Source organism: Strix aluco, chromosome 15 (genome assembly GCF_031877795.1).
Source record: "Strix aluco isolate bStrAlu1 chromosome 15, bStrAlu1.hap1, whole genome shotgun sequence".
Lineage (NCBI taxonomy): Eukaryota > Metazoa > Chordata > Aves > Strigiformes > Strigidae > Strix > Strix aluco.
In genome coordinates this window covers 12,486,282-12,512,885 of record NC_133945.1, presented here as the reverse complement: position 1 = coordinate 12,512,885, position 26,604 = coordinate 12,486,282, and the positions used below count along the sequence as shown (strand labels likewise).

The following is a 26,604-nucleotide window of genomic DNA, read 5'->3' as shown; positions in this document are numbered from 1 at the left end:
GCTCGTGCCGAGGCCGCTTCAGGATGTCCCGGAGACCTCCCGGGCTGCCCTCCGGCCCGGTCCGCATCACCCGCCGCGCCGCCCCACGCGCTGCCCGCGGCTCCCGGCCGGGTCCCCCTGCCGGTCCCGGTCGCCCCTCGACCCCCCCCCCAGCCCCCGGGACCGCGCGGCGTCAGCGCCGGCCGCAGCCAACCAGCGCGCGCGGCGCGAGCCGGGCGCCCCACCCCCGCGCGCCCGCCCTGCCCATAAAAGCCGCGGGCCGGCGGCCGGCGCGTGAGCGGCGCGGGAAGTGTGAGGGGACGGGACGGGACGGGGCGGCGGGACCGGCCCCTGTCAGCGCGGCGGCCGGCTCGGCCCCCGCCCCGGCGTCCCCCTCACTCCGGCCGTCGCCCCACTCACCACCAGCCGGGATGTTGCCCGTGGTCGCCGGGCTCCTGCTCGTCGTAGCCGCGGCCGGTCGGGGGGCGGTGGCGGCGGCAGCGGGGGACCAGGAGAGCCCGCCGGGGAGCCGCTTCGTCTGCACCTCGCTGCCGCTGGACGCCGCCGGCGCGGGCTGCCCGCTGCCCCCGGTGCCCATGCAGGGCGGCGCGCTGGCCCCCGAGGAGGAGCTGAAAGCCACGGTGCTGCAGCTGCGGGAGACCGTCCTGCAGCAGAAGGAGACCATCGGGAGCCAGCGGGAGGCCATCCGGGAGCTCACCGGCAAGCTGAGCCGCTGCGAGGGCGCCGACGGCAGGTCCGCCACGGGGACGTGGAAGAAGGAGCTGGGCAAGGGCAAGGACACTATGGGCGACCTGCCGCGGGACCCGGCGCAGGTCATCGACCAGCTGAGCCGCACCATGCAGACCCTGAAGGACCGGCTGGAGAGCCTGGAGGTAGGGCCAGGGCGCGGGGTGGGCCAGCCTCCCTGCCCACCCTCCTGGAAACTTGGAACGACCTAACGTGTAACAGGGGCTTTGGACACAACTTAGTCTTTTCAGAGATAAATCCAAACTGGTCGAGCCCTGGGAGTGAGTTGCTTAGTTGGCTTGTCTTGTTCTCGTGATTATTTATCTGTTTGCTTTTATGGTAAAAAACCCTGACAAGCTCCTCTGAATGTATTCTCCCACTGCTTGGGGGAAGATTATGGTTTTCCTGCTTGTCGCCAGCTTAGTCTCTGTATTAATATGTTTAAATCTCTCTGGGAGTGTGACTTCATGGGGTTTGAGGTATAAAGCTGACGTCTTGGGCAGTAAGACCTTGGCATATGGTGCTGAATAGATCAGTGGTAACGATGAGATTGTGTTGGGCAGATTGTGAAGATAAGATGATGTATTTAGAGCTGATGTAGAATAAAATGAACCTGATTCTCTATGCCTGTGAGTAGAAAGGGGATTTGGTCCGAGCCCACTGATAAGTGATTTCCATGAGCCTTTGGACAGTGCCCCTGGTTGAGTGGCGCTCATGGAAATATTTTTATAGAGCATGTTCCCACAGGAGTCATGCTGGATGTTGTTTTGTTTTCCACACCCTGAGAGCTACATGCGTGTCCTCCTACTGTCCTCCAGTCAGTGATGATGTGAGGATGGAGAGTAGCTTCTTGAAGGTTATTCTGTGAGGTCTAAACACTCTGGACTATTTTTCAAGTACAGTTTGGAATGATCTAGTAGTGTAACATCCTTTTATTACTGTTGCTGTCTTTTTGAATCACTTTTTTTAGGATTGTAGAAAAGAAACTCCGTTAGGATAATGTGGTAGGTGGAACTGTTGGTTTTTTAGTATCCTTAAAGATACTATATTTGAGAGAGTGTGGGCCTTTTTTTTTTTTTTTCAGTTTAAATAAAAATACTTTCACTGGCTAATACTTACAGTTGAGCTAAAGAACATCCGACTTCCTTATCTACAAATCAAAACTGAGGAAACTTTCATTTGGTAAATTTGCTTTTGAAGTAGCTTAATTTTTTATTTAAAAAGAGATAATATTTTTTTCCATTTACTTACATTGGCAATGTCACTTGTAGTAAGTAAAGCAAAAATTGCCTAATGTGCAACATGTACCCATACTAATGGAAGTGCATCAGACCTGGCTCCCTACATTGATTGTATTGAACTTAAATGTATGAAGATTCCTTCATATGCAATGCTGAAGCCTCTAACAAAAGCACCCTTTTGTTTCAGGACCTGTTTAGCTACAGTGTTGATAGAAGCACTGGACACGACAAGGACTAAAAACCAATGCTTCTTTTGTACTTGCTGGAGAATTCAGTGATCTTGCATCCTTCCCTTTGAATCAGGAGCATATCCACATTTCACAGTTTGTGTTTTAGAGATGACAATTTTTTTTCTTTTCATTTCCCCTAAAGCACCAGCTCCGAGCCAACGTCTCGTATGCAGCACTGCCTAGTGACCTTCGAGAGATGCTTCAGCGGAGGCTTGGAGACCTGGAACGCCAACTCCTGAGCAAAGTGGCTGAGCTTGAGGATGAAAAGTCTTTGCTTCATAATGAGACGTCGGCCCATCGGCAGAAGACAGAGACCGCCTTGAATGCATTGCTGGAAAGAGTGTCTGAATTAGAAAAAGGTAATCTGCACAGAATCTAAATGCTACCCCATGCTGATAAATTTTGTTTATGCCTTCCTTCTAGTGCAGTAGTCTAAGTGTGGGCCTTGAGGGAAAGACACTTAAGGTGCTGAGCTAAATAGTAGGTGACAGCGCAAATACTTGGATTCCCTTTTTCCTTTTTTCACAGCCTTCCTGCTTGACAGGCTTCTGCATGGCTCTGTCTTCCTGTCTCTTAATTTGGCATATGTGGGTGGTTAGGATGAAACTCTTGGAGTTTGTGGGATGGGAAGATCTATAAGGAGGCAAATGGAATTAGGAAGAAGTATGACATTGGTGTCAGGTAAATGCCTAGATAATGTCAGGTACACATCTGAGAAGAGCTGCGTTTCTTTGGACTGAAAATCATATGGGCTAAATTTAATGAGCACAGCTGCCTTTGGTGTAATGAATGGTATTTTATACCAGAACCATTTCCTGCTGCTTTGGAAGTATTGCTGGTGGTCTTTCCTTTTGTTGCTAGTTATGACTTTGGGTAACTGCAGATACTTGAATTGTGTCCTGTCCCAAGTGTATAGCCTTCAGAGTTTACAGTATATTAGACATGGTGCCACTGGGGGACACTCTCTTAATCCTAGTCATTTATTCAGATACTTAGATTAATTATTACTGCGATCTCTCTGCTTTAGTAGAGTCTGTTTATTTGAATTACAAATGCCCATGGAAGTGAGCTAAAGAACAGAAGTATTTTCCTGTATTGACTATATACACCTACAGAGTGAACTGTGTAGGACTAGAGTAGCAGTAAATATCACTGCCCAATCTTTAAATGATTTTTCAAGGTGAATAGGCTTTCTGCTTAAAAGCAGTTTAATGGACATGCTTTCAAAATGGTGCAAACATACACATCTCATGAATTTTAAAATACAGGCTAATGGATCCATTTGTGTAATATTCTATTTTTTTTCATTTACAAAGTGTGAAGGAGGGGAAAAGGGAAGAAGGAAGAAGAGATCTTCTGCTGGCTCTGGCCTTTAGTATTTCATGAGAGCCAAGATAAAGCCTAAACTGCAACTAAAGTTCTGGAGCATTAGTGGACTGTTAATGTCTTATGTGGCAAATATTACTAGTCCTTGCCTCTGAAAGATGTGACTCATATCAGCAAGTCATCAGAAAGAGAAGGGGAGTGGTGGGAGAAGAAGAATGTGTAATTTAGTTAGGTTAAAAATAGCCTGTTCCCACCTTTTTTTTGTGTGGGGAGAGAGGACTGTCTTAAGTCTCCAGGAAAGTGAAAAATTTGGGCCAGGAACCAAGACACAGATGCTCTTTTAGTTGTGTAATTTGCTCTCTATTACAGTGCAGCTTAACTGTTCTGTGCCTTTGGTTTCTCTGTCACATCAAAGTGAGGGTAATAATGATCTGAGGACTCAGTGATTTTGTAGATTAAATACAGACAATATTTGAAGTGATCTGACCTCTTTTGAAAATAGTATTTCTATTGTGCTTTTATTTTAAATGCCATATTTAAAGAAAGTTTAGCATCTTTCTGACAGCTACCTAGAGTGTCATAAACTCCTTGTTTTCCTGAGACTAAATAAATGGAGAAAAAAAATAACCTTATAAGGTGACACTATGAACTTTGGATTTTTTTTTTTCTCTGTAGTTGTTACAGTTGTCCCTAGTTACCAGTGGGGCAGAAGGGTTTGAAGTTTGTACAACTGTTGTGATTGCCAAAGCCTTCTGCTAATTCCTTCACTGGTTGTCTCCATCGACAGCAGTAGATGATGCATTAAAAAGCAGGACTGGGTAGAGGAATGACCCTGCAACTAATAGTGCCTGGATTTAAATGTGATACCTAGCTTTGGAGACATGAACAGATCACTTGCTATGTATAAATCTATTTTCACTGTCTCTAAAAGGGTATAATGGTATTTCTTGCCCATTTTGTCCAAAAAGAAGTTTGATTCTTTAAGAAAAGGATTATCTTATCCTGTGTGTGCCCATTGCCCAGGGCAAGAGGATCTTGTTATCATTTGGAGTTGTGGATGATTTCAAGTCATAAGAACAAACTGAAAAATATAAAAAAGATTAATTTTTTTTGTTCTTTTCCAACATGTTATTGCTTCCTTAAGCTCCTTCACAGGGTGACTAATGCTCTTAATGGAATATGTTTCTTTTTTTTATATGTGAGTTTGGTTGTGCCAGCCTAGTGGAGGTCGCTCAACATTAGCCTTAAGACCCTGGGGTTTTTTTGCTTAGAATTTAGAATATTTCAGTTTCTGGTCTGTAAGTTCCTCAAGATAGATGCAAGCATCACACAAGCGTTTTCTTCTTCCACCCCCTCGTTCTGTGAAAAATGCAGTCAAAACACTTTGGTTCTGAGAATGGGAACTGAGGGAATGCCAATGGTTTAAAAATTACATATGAGAATTGTGGCAACCTTTTGTGACAGCAACTCTTCATTTGGATTGGAGTGTGAATTTTGGCAGGGGGATTGAATTTGTTTGAGGAATGTGAGTAAAGGAAATGAGTGGGACTCAGAACAGGTTGCTAAAAGGTTGAGGGTGACACTACTACAGAACTGTGGGGTTTCATTTTGTGGCAGAGTTTGGAATGTTCTTAACATTTAATTCTAGAAAATTACTTGTAAGCAGATACCAGAAGTATACACAAACTATGTAACACAGAGTATTGCAACTTTAGAAAGTTTTGGTCTTAAAGAGTTCTCAATTTCATAAACATCTCTGTGGAGTATCTCACTGGTTTTTATCACATCTTTTAGAAGAAGCTAAATAATAATTTCTGCTTTTATATCCAGCCAAATGTCTAATGTTTTCATAGTTCATAACTTTATATTGCATTTTTCTTCAGGTCACTTTGAGCTTCAGCTTCATGTTTTTGTTCAGATCTCCTCCTGATTTGTCTGTGGGACAGAAACCAGTTGTACTGAATTTAACTCTTCTTTCTGGAATATGTCATATTTTTCTTATTTCAGATTGGCCACCCAAAATGAGCATCAATCTGTTTCTCAGCCTGCTATCTGTAAAATGGAGATGCTGCTGCTAGCTCCCTGCGTAGCAGTAGTAGGAAAAGAAATACTGTTTTTGAAGCACTGTGCTTTAATAATGAACATGCCAGAGAATCCATGTTTAGTAACAGTAAATATCTTTTAAAACAGTTTGAATTGTTTGAAATACTCAGGCCTCCAGCCATGAACTAAGCAATGAAGAAAGAAAATACTTAGCAGCCTCTCATTAGTTGTCTGCTATCTAGTCTTTTGCTCTAAATGAGCAGAAAAAATAAGCTAAGTAATTAGCATGATGTGTATAAAATCTAGTTGTATTTTTCTGTGCTGCAAAATCAACATTCAGCAATACTACTTCAATATTTTTTTATGTACTTCTTTAAAGTGATTAAAATTCCAGAGAGTCTCAGTATCAATTATATTGTTTCTTAACCTGAATTACAAATAGGTTGTTTTGTTTAATGTTAAGGGGTTTTCTTCCTCCATGTAATTCTAGGTAACAGTGCATTTAAGTCACCTGATGAATTCAAAGTCTCCCTTCCTCTTCGCACAAACTACTTATATGGGAAGATCAAGAAGACTCTGCCAGAGCTGTATGCTTTTACTGTATGCTTGTGGTTGAGATCAAGTGCTTCTCCTGGAATTGGTACTCCATTCTCATATGCTGTTCCTGGGCAGGCTAATGAAATTGTCCTCATAGAGTGGGGGAATAATCCAATAGAACTGCTAATTAATGATAAGGTGAGAATCCACTAACTCGTCTTTATTGTCTACATAATCAAGATAAGGCCCAAACTCTTGGTACCTCTCTAGTAACTCTTCCATTCTCTCTGAGAGAAGCCGGCTCTAGGCCTTTGAGATGGTGGTGTCTACTGGTCCGTTGTTGTCCATCTGTTTGTTGCAAGTTCATAAAGTTCTCAAAACAAAGTCAAATGATATGTATATTTGTGTGTTGAGACAAAGCAGCATGACGCCTATATCTGCACACACTTATGCATGTCCTCTGAATTTGCAAGCAGATCTTGGCCTCTTGCTGTTTTGTTTTATGAAACAGAAGCAATATTTGAAGCCATGCTATTGCAAAACCTGTGAGATCTAAGCCAGTTGCAGTATTTCTATCTTTCTAATCCTAGAAGTTCAGATGGGTTAAAATTAATTTTGCAGAAAACAGAGCAAAAGGCATGTAATTGGGGCTGGCTTTGTTATGCTTAGTGACTGAACATCAGTTTAAATACAAATTTTTCAGACTTCAGATACAAAAAGCCACAATTGTCTCACTACTTCATACCACTGATGGTTTCTGACAAGCTTCAGAATGAAGCTTGAGGAAAACAAAACCCATTGAAGCTTGGCATTAAAATAGATTATAAATACTTCCTTTCTCCCCACCTTCAGTTAGGTTTCCTAGTAACTCACCGCTCTCTAAGGAATTCGGTGTTTACAGATCTACAACACAACTTGGGTGGTTCAGTCATGTGGCTAGTTAAGGACTTTTAACAGTCCTATCATCCTCCCAAATCAATAAAAGTGAGAAGCTGATTATTTTTAATGGTTTGTGGAAGAGAAGGAAACTTGAGTTTGCTTATCTTTAGCAATAACTTTTTCTCTTCAATATTATGTCAGTACTATTAATGTTCTATAAGGCTTTTCTTTCTCCCACATCACAGCTGCTCCACAGCCCACTGCATTTGTGTCTTTATGCTGACTTGAGTAAGTTTACAGATCAGATCCCTAAAGGAGCATAATTCCTCCAATTTTGGAACCCTATGTAAAAGTTCCCACAAGTTTTACTGGAAGCAGTCAGATCCATTTGTCAGAGTTGTTACTGCAAATGGTGCAGACAAACCCCAGATTTTAAGAGAAACTTAACATGAGCCCTGAATGGAAAGTTAGGACTAAACAGTGAGATTTAAACAACAAATGCCACAGATTAGTATGCGGGATCAGTGGATTGATAGCAGTTTAGACTCTGGTACTTGTGTCACTTGATTCTAGATGAAACAAAGGCTCACATAGAGAATAAAAAGCATGGCTGTATTGCTGAATACAGGAGAGCTGGGACAAAATAGAAAGATGTGGACTAATTTCCACTGCTGAAGTTTTTGCTTCTGGGGACAGTGTAAATACTGTCCCTTTTAAAATGTTGTACTTGAACTGGTAGACTTGGGTTTGCAATGTGTGTTATTCTTTGTTTTTTGTAGGTTGCCCAGCTCCCTCTCTTCATCAGTGATGGAAAATGGCATCACATCTGTATAACATGGACAACCAGAGATGGAATGTGGGAGGCTTTTCAGGATGGAGAGAAGCTTGGCACTGGGGAGAATCTTGCTCCATGGCACCCAATTAAACCTGGAGGTGTCTTGATCCTGGGTCAGGAACAGGTGAGTGAATGACAGTGTGTTCCAGGGTTTAAAAAAAAAAAAAAAAAAAAATCTAAACTCCCCAAACAAATGGCAGCTGTAAGAGAATTTCTTTGTTAAACACTTGGTCCTGTTGTATACACAGTATCAGAAAGACTAAAACAAAGCAACAAATACTTAATGCAATCACACATTGGTATGTTTTGTTTCATTTATTAAATATTCAGAATATTCATGTTGCAGCTATTCTTATTCCCACTCTTAATGCTACAATGTGCAACTTTGTCAGTGATCTGAATAATGCCTTAAATTAAAGCCTTTGAGCTAGATTGCTGGTAACTAGCAATGTGACCACTGAAGTTACAGAAAAGGACAGAATTGGCCAGTGCTGTTGTATGAGCTGTCAAAAAGGAGCTTGCTGAAAGCGAACCGAGTATAATTGCTTTGATTTGTTCTAATTTTCATTTTTTTACTTGAAGCCAAATTGACTGTCTCCCTTAGCAGTGTACTGGATTTCCCCGTTCCTTTCCTCTTCATTCCAAGAGTAGCAAGATATTAGTCCCTAAGCCCCAGAACAGACCAAGGAGGGTGTGTGTCTGGGGGTGAGGGGACCAACAACTGTGGGCACTGGAATGCTTGTGGGTATATTAGGGTCTTTTATAATTTGGCCTGCTATGGAGAACTCCCTCCAGACTGAATTCTGCAGCTTTTCAGGTATGTAACATATTTTTAGAATAGTAGAGTCTGTCACTCATTCAGAATTTGATGTCTGCTTTAAAGATGAGTCTGAAGTCAAAGGGACAAACTCTAAATCAGACATTTGGTTTCTCATTAAAGATGTAGGTAAATAACTCTCCTAATGCAAATGCTAATAAAGTTTGAATACTGGTACTTCCAACAGAAGACATTCATGAGGTTAAGGATAAGTCCTTTCTGAATATTGAAAAAAAAAAAAAAAACCAAACCAAAAACCAAACACAAAAACCCCAAAGGATTTTGAATCTCACTCTTCTAGTTAATATCTCATTAAGCTATTGCCTATGAATTGTGTGGCTCATCTTCACATTTTTTTCTCTACCTGTTCTTTGTATCATTATACATATACTAAAAAAAATATAATATTGTAATGGGGACATAGCCTTTCTCCAGGATCCCCAGGTTCACAACGGGGCAATGAAAAATTAGTTTTGTCCTGACACTGATTTGAGCAGATACTTATCTGTGACATAAATGACAGAATGGTAAATTTAGAATCCTAATGCGCTCTGCACAGCAGATGCTCCAGCTCACTGTTAAGTGGCTGGAAGGTTTTCTGTAACTCTCTCACGCCATTTGCCTGTACTGTGCTTGGTTCTATCCTATGCTATTGGCTTCATGTTAGTGTGCCCGCACAAAATGTGTGATTGCTGTCCTTGAGTAATGGATGGAGAAAGCAAATACTTGTAGGCTTAATGCAGTAGTGGTTTGAGTTAGTCATTTGGTACAACCAGAAGAAGCCTGTGTATTTGGATCTGAAGATCACATCTTACAGGCCCTGCAGATAACTGGTCAAGGGCTGCAGTACGGTATAATCCATAGCCATAAAGCTTTTGGAGTAATCTTACTCATCTCTGCAGTTCTTGCTGAAGATGTCCTGTGCCAAGCTTGCCAAATGGCTTCTAAAGTGGACTCAATATGTAAAGCTGCCTTCCTACTCTACTGCTTGGGGCAGGGTTAGTTATGTATGGCCTTTGTGTGATGGTATACAGTCACTGCTGTTTGCTTTGAATTGTTTTGACACATTTCAGATTGGAGCTTTTAACTGTTACATAGAACATCTTGCTCAAAGTAGCCCTTCTAGAAACGTGAAGTTGTTTGTCTCTGTGACCTAGCTCTGTACCTCCTTCTAGCAGTGTGGCTGGGGGGGAGGGTCTTCAAGTTTGAAGAAGAAAATGCTGCAATAACCTTCCCATCTAATCCTAACTCTTGTGTGCCTAAAGGACACGGTAGGAGGAAGATTTGATGCCACTCAAGCCTTCGTTGGGGAGATGAGCCAGTTCAATATATGGGACAGGGTCTTAAAAGCTGAAGACATCATGAATATTGCTAACTGCTCTACCAACATGCCTGGCAACATCATACCCTGGGTTGATAACAACGTTGATGTGTTTGGAGGTGCTACTAAATGGCCTGTGGAGACATGTGAAGAGCGTCTGCTAGATTTATAGCTGCAATTGTTTCCCATTCAAGTGCCCCCTTTAGCAGGACAATATTCTGTGCAGTCTAAAGCACTTACTTTTCTCTCTGCCCTTCCCCAATCTTAACTCTTCAAAAGAATAAAAAAAATTGAGTAAACTGCCTTGGTGCAAAGATAGCTGCTAGTTTGGGGCATTGAGCCTGACAATGAAAGAAGCACTTCTTGGCTAGAGCAGCCCTTGCTTCCTTATGGCCTGATCCAAAAATATGCTTTGGCCTACAGCAGTCTTTTGGTTAGGCCCGAGTTCAGTACATCAGCACTTCTGGCAGGGAGGGAGAACAGCTGTGCACATGTTAACTATAGTTCTCCTTTTGATCATGTGCAGTGCTGACAAAGCACTACGATTAACAGGCTAAATGTGAATCTTTCCTTCCAGTCTATCATCTCCCCTTTGAATTGAAGCCATTCTTTTTTAGCCCTTTTTAAAGAAATCTCTTAATCCTTACACTACAGTGGTTATGGTGCAACAATGGGAAGAGCAGAACAGCCACTGTTGGAGTGCAAGGGTCTTGCTTTTTAATTTGCAATTAGAAAGCCTTATTTTATGGTAAGGAGGCAACGTATTTGAGGCCATGCTATTCTAGTTCAATTTGAAGAAAGGGCTGTGTAATCAGCATAGCTCCACTGAAATAGAGATGCTTCAGGTAAGGTTCTGTCCCAAAGCCTGTCTTTCGCTAGCCAGGATCCCAGCGTAGGTGGATGGATGAAAGACCGTGTTTGTATTTTCTGTAGGCTGAATGTACTGAATTCGTAGTGACCTGGCTTGTAAACTTTTCTCTATTGTTTCTCTTGCTTTAGTCAATGTCTTTATTTTTTTTTTTAAACATACAAGCTGTGATTAAGTGAATTTCCATTTTGTTTTGCTTTGAAAGGCCTTTTTATGAGCAAGTGCCAAAGTTCAGTTTCTGCTTGCTGAGAATAGCTATATATTTTTCCAGCATAAATCTTCTGCACTGTTTTCTATGTTATAATGGTCCTATGTAATATGAAAATGTGCTGTTTTTTTCAATTCTTGTTGACTGTCTCTTCTGTAAGCACTGGGCTGACTACTATATTTTTTTATCATTTTCTCTTGATATTTTGCAAACAATGTTGCTGTTTCCTTGGCATTGATGTGACTACTTGGTTCGTGGCTTGCAGATAGCAAATGCACTGTACCAGGAAAGAGTTAATACTTTTGTTATTTAAAAGAAAAAGGATTTAAAGAGGGGGGAGGGGGAATTTATAAAGCTAAATATCATATTTTATTTTTCATATGTTTGAATTGTAAGAATAATATGGTGACAGTCCCATTTGTAGGATAAAGTTACATATTTCCATTAATATGTAGTATGCTGTTCTTAAAAGAAAATTCTTATAATGAACTTTTAATTAAAATGCACTGTAAAATGAGTCTTTTAATTCCTTTATAGTCACACAAGACACTGAATGTTCTTTTTCATGGCTGCTAGGAGTTCAGCTACTGTCTCTCTAGACTGAGAGAAGTACAGTCCTGTAAGAAGTTATCTTTATTCCCTAAATGTCTTAAATCACAATCTTCTACCAAGAGGGGCTTAGGTCTTCCCTTAACTGGGAAGAGGGTCCCTGCATTTGGATGTGGTGGAGTGTCTGGAGATCTCATCCGTGCTGGTCTATGGCAGAGCCTGGGGTACAGCTGTTTAATGGGAGTGGGATGGGACACAACATATGTTCATAGTTATTTTTTTCACTTGTGAGAAACTGAAAGCATATGACCCCTTCTGGGTGAAAGTAGTAGTAGGTGATTTAAGTGTCCCACACCAGTGTGAAAAGAACTGTTCAGCAATGAGAGAACTTGTTGAAATGTGATAGCAGAGGCACTACACCTCTGCAGGTTGGAAAGTGCAGCATCCATGGAGTCTGACAGTAAACCACATGCTCTGCTTGGTGAACTAACAAGTTGATAGTGCTCTCTGTAATAAAACACCCAGCTGGGGCAGAAATGTTTATCCAGCTCTGATGTCCTCCTCTGGCCAGGGAAAGTTTGATGTTTCTATGAAACATCACACAATGCGATATCAAATGTTCTCATTCTGATTGGCCTTAAAGCAGATGCTGCCCCTCTGACCCACAACAGTACTTTCCCTGTCCTAAGGAAAAAAAAAAAAACACCCCACACCAAAAAAATCCCCCACAAACCAAAAACCCTCACTATCCAAGAATCTGTGTCCTAAGAGCAGAGGAGTGCAAAATTCTCACCTCACATGGGCTGCAGACCAACAGAGGCATCAGCCCTCCAGTCAGTTCACTTTATCAGCTTTTTTCAAAATGAACTGAAGTCTGGAGTTATCTGTGCTGCAGTCTGCCCTTTCAGGAAATAGTTTTTGCATATTTCACTCTGTTCTTAAAAGGTGCAATGGTGAAGCTGTCTCAGACCCTTTCCTGGATGGCTAGGAGCCTGTGTGGGGACGTGGTCTATCATTTTAATTATCATTGAGTGTTTGGCTTCATTTATTGGTTGAGGGAAGCAGAGGGTCTTTACACTTTGGCCGTGTTGATCTTTTATTCAGAGTTATTTAAACATGGTGTCAATCTTAGGTCTGTCTTTAGCACTGACTTTAACAATAAACAGCTGGGTAAGAAGCCCCACCTGCATGGGGAGGTGTTTGTGGGTGGGGGGTGTAATCCCTTTGTTTTGTGCACAGTGAGGACACCTGGTCTGGAGCTGTTAGGCTGGTGCTGCTGGGGGGTTGGCTGCTTTTTTCTTTGGGTGCTGTTCAGGCTCTGTGAGGGGGAACTGTAACAGAAGTTCTTTTCAGTGTGGAAATCAATGCTAAAAGTTGTTTTTTTTTCCTAAGGTATGTCAAGGTGCTCAGGTAAGAGGGTGTTTGGGGACATTCATCCTGTTGTAACCTGACCTAGAGCTGGGATGGATCTTTTCTTCTAAAGATAAACAACTTAGTTCTCTGTTTCTGGGTTTGTTTTTTACTGATTACATAACCAAGATGGTAGGGATTTGGGGGGAGGGGTTTGGGTGGGTTTTTTTAGACACCAACTCTTTAGTAAAAGCCAAAGCTAAGGAATACATATTCTGTTGAAAAGGTGGTGGTTTTATTTTTTACTATATATATACTTCTTTCTTTCATGCAATAGTACCTTTTCCATTAAAAAGAAAAGATGTGTATTGATTTTTGTACCTTTATCTTGTGATGAAAAGCTACGGCTGTTATTCTGCTGTTCCACATTCTGAGAGTCACATGTTTTATGTGCATATATAAGCAGATGGCAAAACAGGAGTAAATATTACCATATTCCAGCATCTATACTGTTCATGGAGTGTGGAAGTGACAAGACAACCTTCAGTTCCCAAACTGCTCTGAATACACAGAAGTAATAACTTATGGAAAGCTGACTGACAGCTACAGCACTTGGAACATGCAGTAATGCAGATTTCTAGAAAATCTGTCTGTTTAAAAACAGACAGAGTTAGGACTCCTAAAAGCGGTATCAGTGATCCTAACAAGTCAACCTCCTGGGAGCTGTGAACTGGCTAGGTCCCCAGATGACTTCTTGGGTGTGAGGGCTGTTCAGTCAGCTTCTGTGTTGCACTGTTCTGTTTGTATATACTTGATGCATTTCATGGCTGTTGAGCAACAAGGGGTCTAGCATTTGGTATGTTTAAATCCAGATTATATTTCTTCAAGGACAAGTTTTTTTGACTAACTGGCTGGCCATTAGAAACTTTAGATCATATCATATGTTTGGTATTTGCTTGAAGACTTTAGCTACACTCTCACTGTCTTAACTAGAGCCGAGTGTTGCCAAGGGGAGGATCACCTCTGTGCCTCTGGGATCCTGTTGTCAATGGGAGACTGACTCTGTCTTGCAGGTGACTTTCGGCTGGGTGGTGTTTGCTCATTGAGCTGTTAGTTTGGGTCTCAGAAATGCAAGAAAGACCAGAGATTCTTGTTGGTAAAGCTCCATCCTCATTTTTATGCACACTTCCTCAGTGTTTGAATACGTGAGACTGCCAAGGAGAAGCTGATTCTGTTTTGCTCCAGAGAGCTGGTTTCCCTCAGGCCTTTCTTGAAGGTGAAATGCAGGCCAGTAGCAAAGCTGATGCTTTGTAGTTAGTGTTTAAAGCTGGCGCTTTCTCAATCAGGATAACTGTTGTTCTAAAAAACCCCTTATTTCTTCTTTGCTACCTCTCTCTGTGTATAAGGATTCTTCATCCAGCTGATTTCAGTTACCCAGGTTGGGAGGGAAGATCAGCCTTCTACTGTATCATACTTGTGGGGACCCAAATCTTGCTAGGAGTGCAGATACATGAGCAAATGGCCTGGCTGAGGCTTTTACCACAGATGATGTTCCTTGATACCACTGTAGGAATCTGAGGCTGAGCACAGCAAGGACCCCACTGAAATAGAGGTCTGCTGATGGAGAGAGGCAGGTACCATCAAACTCACTGCAGAAATGAAAGGTCTCTTGGTAGCCAGGGAATCTGGGGGTTTTGAAGGTGTTGCAGGATTTTTGCAGAAATCTTTCACCAAAAGGTGGGGGCGCTTGTGTGTGTGTGTGCACAAAGAAAAGCTGGACCTTGATAATGTTCATGGTTTAGCTGTGAAGCTTAAATAATGCATGAGTTTCACGGAGCTAAAAATCTTCTGGAAAGAATGGAATTAATTGCACCCCTGGCTATAGCTGTTTCTAAAAGGCTGCACTTAGAAAAGTATAAATTTGCACAAGGAGTTCAAAGGTCTGTTTCTTTCTCCACAGGAGGGCTGGGTTGATTTTTTGGCAAAGCTTCAAATACAGAAGCTCCCTGATGGCTTGATGCCACTGAGAGAAATAGTTTTATTTATTAAAGATGCTTTGGCATTTCACTTGATGTGGTTCCCAGCACGTGTTTGTCCAAGCAGTTTCGCTCCTAGCGGTGCTGTTCCCGGGTGCTCCTGCCACATGAAGAATGCCGAGCAGTCTCCTTTGCGGTACCCACTTGTTCCCTTGCTGCCAGTCAGCTTGTCCTGAATCACAGGGAGCAGAGCTTACTTCACAAAGGGTGGTCTCAAGCATCTGTGGCACATTGTGAGCTTTTCTTCTGTACTAAAAGATGTTTGCAAGAGTTTTGCCCTGGTTTTTAGATCACGAAGCTGTTCCCATGAGCAGTTCTGGAGTGCTTATTAAGAATAAGGATTCAGAAAGTTAACTGAATGACTATTTGTTAGGAGGGTTTAGGTGGTTTTTAAGGTACTAGATGCTTTTTTACTTTATATCTTTCAAAACACTTAAACCAGCTTATAAGTAACTTAAGATGCTTATGCTACTGCAACAGAGTTGGTCACCTAGGCTTATCTCCACAACAAAAGATTGCTCTCCTAACCTCACCAGACAGAATGAAACCTATTTAAAGGGCAACCTTATGTGTTAAAAAGAGTATGCTAAAACCGCCTGGTGGTTTATAACTTCCCCCCCCTTTTTTTTTTTTTGTTATAATTGGTGTTCACTGGTGATACACAGTGGGAAGCCTGCCATGCCATCATGCTGTGATCCCAGACATAGCTATTTTTTTCTGCAACAGCAAGCAATTTGTTTTCCTCCTGTTTCAGAGGGCAGAGAGCAGGCAGTTGCCTCCTCTCTGCTGCAGAACTGGAAAGAGATTGTCCTGTGCGGCCACCTTCTATCTCTGCATCTGCACAAGGATCTGGGAGAAATGATCTGCACTGTCTCTTAATTTCATGTGACAATTCCCTGCGGAAGATATTTGTGTCTGACAAAACAGGACAGACCTAGATTTGCTTTCCAGGGATGGTATAGCTCACAGGAATGTGCTGTGTTTTAGGCTAGGGTTTCTCTTTTTTCCTTTCTTTATGGCAAATTATAAATGGCTGATAAACACCTATAATAAAATACAGATGTGCATTGGCAAATCATCCTTTTTTCCATTAAAGAAAGCTCTTTCTTACTGTGTAGAGAGTGCATATCCTCCTAAGAGATCAAATTATTTATTGCAGTGCATTAATTAGCTTTTTCAAAGCTTCTAAGGTCTTGGAGCTACTTTCAGCTCCAGGGATAATTGCAGTAGGTAAATACCTCTCTGCATCAAGTATTATTTAATGTAACTGAAAAACAACTGTCAATATGTGCTTTGGTCTTCTGGCCTGTTGGGGGCTCTTCTTAAGTGGAAAACTAGCACCTACAAGACTTTTACAAGGAAGTGATCAGAACTTGCTAGTTGGGTAACTATGTTGGCCACAGATATCCAGACAATTGAGGGGGCTTCCAGAACTGGTTTGGTCTGTGCTGTCATCTTAGTTCTGAGGCTGTACTAGCACTTTTGCTTACCCATCGTGACTCTCCTTTTGGTCTCGGTTAAAAGCAGATCTAACTGCTCTCATGTTCATCAGCAGCTCCAGTACTTTTTCTAGTGGCTGTTCTGCCTTTTACCAAGATCCATGCTCTGTGTGTTCCACCTCTTGAATTTTAGTGTGTCTGTTCACAAGTATTTGGCATTGTTCAAATATGCTGCTATGGTTACTCAGGCACCACTGACTGCATAGGTCAGCTTGGAAGAGCTTTAAACAAAGTATTTGGGACAGAATGCAGCTCTCGCTTGTTAATTTAAGACCTAGCACATCAGTTTGAACAAATTACATAGAGGATAATGTCTTTCTTTTTTTCCTGCACTTGGGATTTGGAAAAAACATAAGAAAAATATTGCCTTGACGTGAGTCCAAGCAACGATAGTGGCTATTGCTGAAAATAGATACCAGCCTATTTGTTCTGGGAATTGCCTGAAGGCCGGCAGGGCTTTGTGCGCACAAGTGGACGTAGGATGTACAAAACAGAGCAACCTATTGAAGAGTACAGGCTTCCTCAGCTGCGTCAGTGCAAATGAAGCACAGCTCCATTGATGGGAGCAGGACTGACTGCAGATCTCCACCACAGCCTGACACCTGCACAAACATTGAAGGGCCAAATTTTACAACCGTTGGGAAGTGGGAGGGGCTGATATATGATTCTTAAACATCAGGTTGCTGTCTGATGGTTTCAGGGTAAGGTGCTAGCTTCTCACTTCTGGAGACTGGGGCTGGGATTTTTGGAGTGATGAAGATACAGTGTGCTGGAAGGATGACGTGTTGAGGGCTGTAGTCATGATTTTAATCTTCTGATCCTGATCGAATCTGTGAGCTGAATTAGCACTGGTGGTGTTTAGGTCCCAGAAATTTAGTGAGATCTGTTTTGTACTGCACCATGGGCAGAGTTTGAATAAGGATCACTGTAAAGTGGCTTTGCAGACATGTGTAGGTGTGCCCGCACTAGGCTATGCCCTTTAATGTCTTTCTGGTTACTTTACCGTGGAGAAATGAATATGACTGAATTTCCTCTTCTGATTACACTGAAGGCAAAATTTCCCTAGACTTGAATGGGAGAAGAACAAGAAACTTTGAGACAAGTCTGAGCGTGCTGGTATAAATGGTAAAAATGAAACAAAAAAATCTGGTGTGACTTTAAAGCTATTTTTAAAAGCACGAGCTGGAGTGGGTTACTCTGAATCACTGGAGTTTATGTGCTTATTTTATTTTTTTTTTTATTTCCACTAAGTAATTTTGAGGACACAGTGAGAAGATGAGTCTTTAGAGATGGGTTATATGGGTTAAAGGGGGGAATGCATTAGCATTTGCCGAGCGCAATAAATATCACTGCTAGATGAGCAGGTCCCTTTTCTGATATGGCAAAACTATCATAGATGAGAATTTATATCAAGCCATTTCAGAAGACAAGGTCATTGATTTATTGTTTTCATTAAAATATTAACTTTGCTTCCTTCCTTGATTGTTTCTGTGGGAAACTGCATGATGCTTGGCATTTGCACAGTAAATCTTGGGGCAGCCTCTTTGGTGGGTGGGTTGCGTTGGAGATTTGTCTCCTTGTTCTCTCCCCCCTGCACCAGCCCTTGGAGCCAAGTTCCCTGCAGCTGAGGGTGGGGACTAAAAGTAAAAATAATCTACCTTCATTGTAATAAGTAATCGCAGAATCCTACGAACATCTCTTGGATTGCGTTCTGGTTTTCCATTCAGTACTTGAATTCAAAGGCTGGTCATTCACATCCTTGTTTTTCAGTTGAAGGATGTAAATTTCAATGGCATTTATTGAGCTGAGAAGGGGCAGTTCTCTGTGTAGTTATTTTTCCCTGTCCATTGTAGCAGACTTTTTGCACTTGAAGGAGGACAGAGAGGAGGGTGAAATAGCATAAACCACTTTAGGGGAGAAGTGGAAGGAAGGTGTGACCATTGCAATATGTGTGGTAAGGGGAAAGTTGTCTCTGAATTCAGCAGTAGAAGTTAGAAATAATGTCTGTTGTGATCACTGTAGATACAGAAAGAACCATCTTGCCCTCAGACTTTGCCTAAAGTCAAGTTTGTGTTTCAGGAGACTGGACTGCATCAACTGGCTTCAGACACGCTCATTTTCATCCCACTGTCCTGTGGGATGTGTATGCAATCCCTTTTCATTACCAGAAATACAGTAATTTCTTTTTCCACATGCAGACAGAAGTACTCTAGAGCAGCTGAATTAAATGCCAAGGTGAAAACGGGTTGCTGTAGAAACCCGTGTCAGATTTGCAAATGGTTCTTGTGTGCTTCTGAGGCTATGTTAGCAATAAAGACTCTTCAGCTATTATTACTTTTTTTAGTGGTATTGAGAAATGATTATTCATTACTAAAAACCAGCTGGAACTAGCAGAAGGTGTATGCTACAGTTTAGAAAGGCAGGAAACTGTATGATGGGCTGATCAGGAATCTGCTAAAGCTTTGGGAACCATCTATCAGCTTTAGTGGACTTTGGATCTAGCGCCCCTGTTCACTGGAGTCTATGCAATATGCAACATACTGCATCCCAGTTTTTTTAAACTTCCAGTAAGGGCTTGTTGATGTGGGGGAAAAACTCCCAGGAAACTGTTCTATAGCACTGCCTTCTCTTTTCCCTCCTAAGCATAAAAGGCTGTTGGTGACAATTGTATATACGTTGTGCCTCTCAAAGAGCTGACAGACACAACTTGATTCTGAAACATTGCTATGGCGCTTCCTCAGCATCCCTTTGATACCTTTGCATCTTCTTGGTTTAGCAATGCTGTTATAATAGTGCATGGCACAAATCTAGTTACATGAGCTTTTTGTTATTTGACTGTATTCTGAGCAGCATTTCAGACATTATTAAAACATTTCTGTATGCTTTTTGGCTTTGAAAAATACAAATTCAAAACAAAAGCCCATAAATCTTTGCTTAATCAAATTATACCTCTAAGAACAGTCTACATGGATATTGTATAATGAGGAGGGTGAATTCCAAATAGGACTTTTCAAATCCAGCTGAAGCAGAAAATCAAGACTGGTGGGAGATTGTTACAGCACTTCGCTTTCTTCCTAGAAGAATCACTGTAATATGTTGCATTATCAATGCTTAAGTGACAACTGCAAATCGATTTAATTAAGAGCTACGCTAAAGGTATATTGTATTTTCTAATGCATAGTTTATCTCTGAAGATGTAAATGTTCCTGGCTTGCTGAAGCTATGTTGGCTTCACTGACTGAAACTTGCCTGTTGACAGTCTTGTCAGCTGAAAGCATTAGAAGAGAATGAAATTGCATTCTGGGCCTTGTCCCAGATGGGAATTGCTGTATTATTTTAAAACCTCAAAAAGGATGGAAGTGTAACAGAACAACATGACCACAGTAAGATTTACTAGTGCTGCTTTCATCTTGGCTTTGGGCCATCCCCTGTCTGCAAAACTCCCGTTGATGTCCCATCTGGATTTATGTAGAAATTGATGGTAGTGTAAAGCTCTCTGATCCTATCAGTTCACATTTGCATCAGTTTCTGTTCTGGTTGTGCTATAAAGGGCTGGAAGCACCGCTTGTTAAACTCTAATTAGCAGGCAAGCAGAGGAGAATGCAAGGTCAATTTAGCACTCATGGAATTTAAATTATTTTCTGAATTGGAAGGGTGGGAGAAAGAAATCGAAGCCCATGCCTCCGAGTTCAGCTGTGTTTCTGAAACATCTCCTTAAGTGATAAAAAAATACTTGAATAGAGCCATTAAGCTCTGGTTTGCTTTATATTTTGCTGTCACAATTTTTGCAGACATTGTACTTTAATGCAGACAATTTGGGTTTGATGTCTGTCTTCCTCTAAAACACATTGAGGATGAGTAAAGGGAAACTTCATTGTGATTCTTGATTGCTTCCATTAGAGCAAGTGGGTGAGGTTTCCAAATCTCAGTGTAACATCTCCTTTGGATTTGTCTGTCCAAAGGTTTTGTGCCTCCTAAAAGACCCCAATACTTCCTCCTGGTACAAAAATCATGATAGTGGTGCCCGTTTCTGCTTCTTCCTTCCCTTCCTATTTAAGCTAGTTGTGTCATTATAGTCTTTGACCACAGCAGGCGGTCAGAACTTAAACTAGGAGGAAGCTACATGCAGACTAAAAGTAGGAAGGAGGAATTCAGTAAGAGTCCTTGAGCAGGACATGCAGTCCACCTGAAACTGAGATTTTTGGCGCAGGTCACAAAAGTTAGCTTCCAAACTAGCAGGTTGTGTGTTTTGGGCATCCTGCAGAGAGCTGTATCCAGTATGTTTGCTGGCTGCTTTGCTCAGTCGTCCTTTAGAGGGTGCCTCCTCTCTGCCCTCTGACTAAGTGACAGGAGAAACAGGCTCATAAAGCTAAAGTGAGTTCTTACTAGCTTTAATCAGATGCTCCACCAAAAAAACTGGCATTCAGATAGCGTACTGCTACGTTCAGCTTCAAGCTGAATTAGTTTGCATTATTGCCCATTATTTTTGGACTTACACAAACTGTTTATGTGTATCCTGGGTCACTGATGCAAACAGACTATTATTATAGGTCTGAATCAACATTGTGGTACAGTTGTTGGCAGTCCTGGTCTCCTTGTGCATACCAATTTATTCTCTAGATGAAGCCATAGTGAGTGAAGGCTCATTCTCCAGTAAAGGTGATTGAATGCAACTGCAGCTGGTTGATTAAACTGAACGAAGAGAAACACTCATGTGTCACTCAGCATGCTCTGCTACATAAAACAAGGGGATTAGATATGGTGAATTTCTAGTAATGAAAGCAGGCAATCAGGTTTGTCTTAAAATCAGCTTAAAAGAGCTTTCTAGATCCCAGAGAGAACTAAAATAACTTGACCTACCTTGGTCCTGTGATCTTTAAATGCTGCTTAACGTCTGCTCATCAGCACTTGGCAATAATATTTATTAGGAAATTTTTAATAGCAGACACTGTCTTGTGTTGAAATTAATAATGCAGAGGGGTGCACTATGGAGGAAAAAATGTCATTACACAAGGGTTAAAAATGAAATTGAAGTATTTTACTTCAGTTAAAAAAAAGGTTTAGAAAAAAGCTGTAGCTTCAGAAATCTTAGCAAGGTGACCAGCCTGGTCCAAGTGTGGCCCAGTGGCCTGGGGCACGGTGAGGCATCCTTTTAGTCCCCTGCAGGTAGTTAGCATTAGAAGTATTTTTTCTTAAGGGATCTAAGTTAATAATGTAGTCATTGTAGAAACTGTCCTGAATGAGTGGAAAAGAGAGATGTGCTGAAGATGCCTTTTAGATTTGAGCTGTTATTTGGAAACAACTTTCTTTTCCTGAGACTGGCAATTCTGAGTGTGTTCTTAACTTTGGCAACGCAGAAGGTGCCTAACATTAGGTGGGCTGGATTTGAGCCATTATAGGCAGAGGAAGGAGTTTGAAGGGCTACGTTCCTTACTGCACACTGTGTACTCTTGAAAACTGTAGCACAGGAATATAAGAACTCCTTATTCCCAACAGTTACCAAAGAAAAGTAAATTGCAATTCTCAATTTGAAACATGTACCAAGTAACAAGTTCTGTAGACCCTCACAGGTCCCAGTTATTTCTCTACTGAGCCTGTAATCTGCCCTATAAAATGGATTCCCTAGAAAGTGGTCTGAAGATGTCAGCAGGTACTGAATCCACATTTCCCTTTGCAGTGTGTTCCAGTCAATTCTCTCAGGGTTAAGACAGAATGCTTCTCCTAATTTGATTTTGTCTGGTTTCAGATTTCACTAGTTGGTCCTTGTCATGCTTATCTCTTAGATATCTTTCTTCATTTCAAGTCAACCTGCCTGTTGCATAAACAACTAGGAGCAATTTGGGGTATTTCTTGCAGCCCTTAACACTTTTGTGGCTTTTTTCTCTGCTACCACGAGTCTTTCAACATCGGGTCTGAAGCAGGAATTGGTTATTGCCAATACCCTGTAGAGAAGTCAAATATTATCTCTGCTCCCAGATGCTGTTCTTGGATTCATATATTCAGGGATGATATTAAATAGCTTTGCAACTGGGAATGCCTAACAAATTGCTTGTTCTTTATGTTGTCCAAATCCTTTATTCAGTTTGCTTTCTAGGATGCAGTTTCTCATACTGAATGCCTGCTATTCCTAGACATATAGCTTTGTGTCTTGGCTCTATTGAAGCCTATTTTGTTGGAAACAGCCCAATCTATTAAGCCATCCTTGCCACTCTATTGGCCTCTTTCCATCCTTATTTACTACTGTGTTGTCCTTTGTGTTGTCTGTAAGTTCACTGCTAGTAGAATATATATGTATTTCAGCATCAGAAATGACAGTGGTGAGTATGCCAGGCCTGGTTTGAATCCATGTGGAACATACAGTCATTTGCTGATACTGCCCTGTAGACACTGACTTCTGGAAATCTGTCATTTCCCCCACTCTTAATTCATTTAACATGGACTTTAATTGAAACTACCAAGTGGTACAATAAATATCTTAAAATTGAAATCCCAGTAGTCTTCAGCAGCCTAATTTGTGTGTGTGGTCTATCCTCCCAGCTCTTCCCCTAGAGCTGATCAATACCTGTTCACTCTTACTTTCTCTCTTTTATTTGTTTCCCCCCTTTATTTAGGGGTTGGATCTCTTAGACTGTTCAATAGAGCATATACACTTTCCCTACAAATAGGTAGTTCTTGACATTAACATTCTGTTGAGACTTCTGCATCAAGCTCAGAGTTTAGCATTGAATTCCTCTTTAATATGTCTCTGAACTTTTCTATCATTTTTTTTAAACTCTTGTGATATACATGTTACCTTTGTCTTTCATGGGAGTTGAAATAGAAGGATTACTTTGCATCTCTAGTAAACAGCCCCAGCCTAATTCAGGCAAACACTTTAGCATATCCTTAACTGTAGAGTTGGGCTGGAGGCTGGTATTTTGTTAGGATAAATGCATAATTTCCAAGGTGTGTTGTTTTTCTTTTATTTTTCTTTATGAATTGCAGTATGAGGGGGAGAAGAAAGTGAATCGAGTGATTTTTTTTTTTTTTTTTTTTATTTTTTTTTCCCCCTAGAAGGACCAGCCTGGATTTTTGCTCTGCAAAGCAATGCAAGTTCTATGTAGAGTAATTATTCTGTAGAGTGTCTCCATTAAGGAGAACTTATGGTTTTCTGCTGCGTTTCCTACTCCCACAATGTGTACTATCTGGTTGTTATCCCTTACTCCAGAGGCAGTTGTGTTAAAGTGGTATTGTGTGTATTTGTTTAAAAAATAAAAATTCAGGGGTCAATAATACTAGTGTTGACTGCTAAATATGGTATGTTTTTCTTACATATGCATTTATTTGTTAAGTCTCAGATTTTCTACAAATCTCCTTTATGACATAGGGAAGGTGACTGGTCTGTATTCTCCGTGCCGGTGTAAATCTGGGAAGACTCTGGTGTCCAAGCTAAGGCCCTCTTCCTTAGTCCACAGGCAGTTCTTGCATCCTTCCTCCCTGCCAGGCCTCTCTCCATCACTGCATTGAACCAGGACTAGCCACCCATCTTGGGGAACACAGAGGCACATTCCGGGGGGGAGGTGTTGCTCTATGAGGTGAAAACTACTGTCTGTCCTTTGGCCCTCTACCAAGTATATGCATCCCTGGGTTATACAAGAAGATTGTTGACAAACACTTAACAGCTGTGCTATCTTCATTTATATGTTCAGAGAAGTATTATTTTGTCCTCGTTAAAATGAATGTTTCTTTCATTGCTTTATCTCTCTGCACACCATGTCTTGTTGTTACATTTAAGTTACTATAAACTCTAAATCAATAATCCCACTAAGAAGAAAAAAGGGGTCTAGTGGCAATAAGTACAATTGCAGAGTTAATCAGATCATCTTTATTCGAGTTGTAGACTCTGTTTCCCAAGGATGTTCTAGCTCTACAAAATCAATATGGGCACAATGAAGTAGGTTTATTTTCTGGGTATCAGCAGTACAAGGGTGGGGGCTGGATGCTTGGAGGGAACCAAGGGATTTTGCTGCCTCTGAATACAGTAGCTGTGGAGAAGGGATGATTGCTGCCATGGAATCAAGTAAGAGAAAGTAGTGTATATTTTGGGCACTTAAACGTCTGGGGGCGTACAGATCCAAGAATTTCTCCCTTCTTATTCCATCCCCACCAACTCCACAAAAAAAGTATGTCTAAAATAACACTACATTTTAAATATAGCATTTTGAGTTGATAACTACTTTACAGTGTAAAACCCACCTGATTTTAGAAACAGATTCTTCAGAAGAGATGTATGATATTTTTCTTAACTCTTCTTTCCATCATAATTTCTAAATGTGGTCCTTACTGCTGATCTCTGTGCTAGTTTTATGCTACACAGCTATAAAGACTTTAGTGGAGTTGCACCTGGCTAGGCTGGGGACATTACAGTGAGATTTAATCTTTCCTAAATCAGGCTTTGCACAACTTCTTCCAAGTACAGCTGAACCCTGTTCTCCACAACCACTACCCCGCAAATAGCTACTGAAGCCACAAAAATGATGGGACTCCTTGTTGTTTCAATATTGTTAAATATGATCTCTGTTGTGCTGTGGAATAACCAGTGCCCAGCTCTGCTGTATCTTGATTGTTACTCAGTGATCCTTTAAGCTGAACCAAACTGTGTGTTCAACAGATTAGTGTACTGCTTCCTCTTTGCCCTTTACATTAAGCAATAGATCATGTAACTGTGCCTTAAATATTAGCATGCTTGTGTTTGCTAATAAAGACTTTTTTTTTTTAAAGAGAAATAATATTTCACACTGACACCTGGGCTAATAATTGAGTGCAGTTTGCTGAAAATGTATTTCACCATGGCTCAGTGCTGCCTATCCTATTTGGAAAAGATGTAGCTGTAGCACAGACTCAAATTGTAGTGAGAGCCAGTGAGCTATTGGACACATGTAGATGTTGTCCTATGAGTGCTGCAGAGTGAGAGGGGCTTAATGCATCCTCATATGGAAGATAAGCAAAGCTTTCCAAGAGCAGGCTTAATTCAGATGGAACAGTTGTTGTGCTTTTGCTAGTTAAGCACCTGTCTGAGCTGGCTTGTTAGCAGCTCCTGTTCATGAAGAGCTGACCTATGTTATGCATTCTCAGCTAGGCGGCTGTACAGCCTTTGTTTGTGTAGTGGGAAATTCAAAGACATCCCTGCAGTGAGAACTAAGCTTCCTTTTAGTTGATTTAGGTCCTAAAATGGCTTCTTGGTTTCATCAAGACATGATTTGAGTGAGATGTTAATTTACATTATTCTGAAAACCCATACTGTCTTTGGCTATCAAACTGTTTTTTAAATATAATTAATTTCTTAATGATAGTTTTAAACTTTGATAATGTCCAAGAAAGCATTCAGGTGCTGTTCTCACCAGCTGGTCTTTGTGGATTAGATACTTTGCTTGAACATCCCCAGTCCTGATTTTCCTCCAGTTAAGCTCCCTTATACTGAAATGATTTGTAGCAGCAATTGGCTGTGCTGTATCTGTACACAAACTGGCTCTCTGTTCACATGAGAGAAGTATCAGAAAGAGCATGGTTAAGAAATGCAGTGTTCATAACTATGCATCTTTTACACAAAGCTTGAAAAGTTTAGATTTTATAGGCTAAAAAGCATTTTAATGAGATCCATAGTCCTTTGAAATTGGCTTAAACAAATTGACTTTTCCCAAAAAAATAGGAATTTGTGTATGAGAGATGGTCTGCTTGTGTTAAGACTTAGGGCTCAATGAATTTCTTTCAGTTCAGGTCTTTACAGTTCTCTACTTAATTTGAACTCTGCCTAAAATGTATGTATTTAGAAGGTTGCTTTTCTTGATGTGAATACCATGGTCTGCACTGACATGAGAGGTGGGAGGTGAGTCCAAATCTTGATGAGCTCTTCTCAGTGGCAGTTCTCGCTTTCAACCACATTATTGTTTATAATTTTATAAATTGCTATTTTAAATTTATTTACAACCTACTTCTACTATTTCTACTAAATATGCTACAACAAACACAAATCCAAATAATCAGCTCTTGCACATTCCCAAAATATGATCTGAAAAGAAATGCTACAAAAAGTGAGACATAGTTTATAAATATGACCGTATCATAACTATATAAGCAAATACAGTATTTTATAGTTTATA

At 41.1% G+C, this 26,604-nt stretch overlaps 1 protein-coding gene across 1 annotated transcript; it reads left to right on the top strand.

Annotated features, from left to right (window-relative positions):
- The first annotated feature begins 289 nt into the window (after positions 1-289).
- Positions 290-11,548, top strand: NPTX2 (neuronal pentraxin 2). Its single transcript, XM_074841491.1, has 5 exons — positions 290-872; positions 2,340-2,556; positions 6,057-6,301; positions 7,762-7,941; positions 9,900-11,548. Exons 1-5 carry the CDS (start codon positions 411-413, stop codon positions 10,125-10,127), a joined length of 1,332 nt encoding a protein of 443 aa, XP_074697592.1. The 5' UTR covers positions 290-410; the 3' UTR covers positions 10,128-11,548.
- The last annotated feature ends 15,056 nt before the right edge of the window (positions 11,549-26,604 follow it).

What these genes read in the sequence shown, in the direction of transcription:
- NPTX2 (XM_074841491.1), top strand. Translation starts at nt 411, where the DNA reads ATGTTGCCCGTGGTCGCCGGGCTCCTGCTCGTCGTAGCCGCGGCCGGT. An exon ending in AGTGTCTGAATTAGAAAAAG is followed by an intron (nt 2,557 to 6,056) that starts GTAATCTGCACA and finishes ATGTAATTCTAG; the next exon opens with GTAACAGTGCATTTAAGTCA. An exon ending in TGATCCTGGGTCAGGAACAG is followed by an intron (nt 7,942 to 9,899) that starts GTGAGTGAATGA and finishes GTGTGCCTAAAG; the next exon opens with GACACGGTAGGAGGAAGATT.